The sequence below is a fragment of the Pinus tabuliformis genome, chromosome 3_2 (assembly GCF_031772625.1).
Source record: "Pinus tabuliformis cultivar Carrire ecotype Pingquan chromosome 3_2, CPIR1, whole genome shotgun sequence".
In the NCBI taxonomy this organism is placed as follows: domain Eukaryota; kingdom Viridiplantae; phylum Streptophyta; class Pinopsida; order Pinales; family Pinaceae; genus Pinus; species Pinus tabuliformis.
This window is the reverse complement of record NC_142302.1, coordinates 226,363,543-226,365,108: the sequence shown is the minus strand read 5'-3', so window position 1 is coordinate 226,365,108 and position 1,566 is coordinate 226,363,543. Positions and strand designations below refer to the sequence as shown.

Sequence of the window (1,566 nt, the reverse complement as noted above, 5' to 3'; positions counted from 1 at the left end):
CCACTTGGACCCCCACCATTTCTTGTTTCAATTTTTCAGTTTCCTTAATTGTAGCACAATTTACTATTTTTAACAGTTTTTTGGGTCCTAAACTTCTGGAGCCGTTTTGAGGCCCTAAACGATGTTTTTTTGGAACTCTACCGCCAATGATTTGTTTCCTAAAATCATCTTTTCTATCGTAGTCCTCGGAGAGATCTTTCCAACGGGTTATCATGCGCATCAAACAGAGATAATATGACCAAGTCGCGACCCCGGGAAGTTGGTTGTCCAACTCACCCCACCGGGGCCCATAAACTCTTGGTGTTACATCTCTTTGGGTTATGGTTTTGGTTGTTTAGGGTTTTCTCTTATTGTTTAATAATAAAAAGGCCCTTGAGCCTCATTGTAAGGCAGTTCAGAGGCATGTAGCCGCCACATCTCTTCTCAGAGATAAGCTACCATTGCCCTAGCTGGTTTATTTCCATTTCTGTTTGTAAGCATATTTCAGTGTTTTACATTAATGAAATGAAGTATTATTTTTCGCTGCATCTTTGTGTTTATGGTTATCTCTGTAATTTGTTGTGTTCCTGTTTAAATCTGGATCAAGTGGCCTTAAAATTATATGAGCGAATGCAAGAGCTTGTTGTGAAGACCAACCAATACAACTTCGGAAGTGTTCTCAAGGCGTGCATTATTCTTGTGGCTCTGAATCGGGGTTTGGACATTCATAAGCACATCATTGAAGCTGGACTTGAGTTGCGTGTTTATGTTGGGACTATGCTCATTGAATTATATGCCAAGTGTGGTAGAATTGAAGATGCCAACATACTTTTCAAGAAAATGATTGAGATGAATGTAGTGACATGGAATATAATGATCTAAATTTATGATGAAAATAAACAAGGCGAGGAGGCCCTAGAATTTTTTTCCAATGAATCACTTGCGGGTTTAAAACCTGACAGGTTCACTTTGCCACTATTCTCACTTGTCGTACCAATCTTTCCCTTCCTAAATACACTAAAATTGTTCATGCTAATATCATCAAGAAAATAATTGAGGATATTTTTGTGGGCAATGCCCTTATAGATGCTTATGCAAAATTTGAGAATGTAGAGGATGCACGACAACTGTTTGATAGTTTGTTTGATAAAAATGTTGTTTCTTGGGGTGTTGTTATTCCAGGATACACCCAAAGTGGGCTTGAGGGAGAGGCCTTCAAGCTATTTTGTAAAATGAAAAGGTCAACTATCAAAGCAGGCTAGTTCATTTTTACCAGCATTCTAAGTCCATGTCCTAGCATGGTAGCCCTGAAACATGGGTAGGAAATTCATTGTCTAATCATTAAAACTGGTTTTGAATTGGATATGTTTGTTGGCAGTGCTTTTATTGACATGTATGCTAAGTGCAAGAGTACAATTAATGTACAATTGGTTTTTGAAAAATCTCCTATTCAGAATAATGTCATGTGGAATGTTATGATTATGAGCTATGTCCATATTGGACATGGTGAAGAGGCCCTCAAATTATTTTCCCAAATGCAGTTGACAAGTCCAAAACCAGACCAATTCACGTTCAACAATTTGCTTA

At 37.9% G+C, this 1,566-nt stretch overlaps 1 protein-coding gene across 1 annotated transcript; it reads left to right on the top strand.

Moving 5' to 3' along the window:
• The first annotated feature begins 609 nt into the window (after nt 1-609).
• LOC149180530 (pentatricopeptide repeat-containing protein At2g36730-like) lies at nt 610-1,241 on the top strand. The gene is made up of 2 exons (XM_089413901.1): nt 610-834; nt 942-1,241. The coding sequence occupies exons 1-2, from the start codon at nt 610-612 to the stop codon at nt 1,239-1,241; spliced, it is 525 nt and encodes a 174-aa protein (XP_089270027.1).
• The last annotated feature ends 325 nt before the right edge of the window (nt 1,242-1,566 follow it).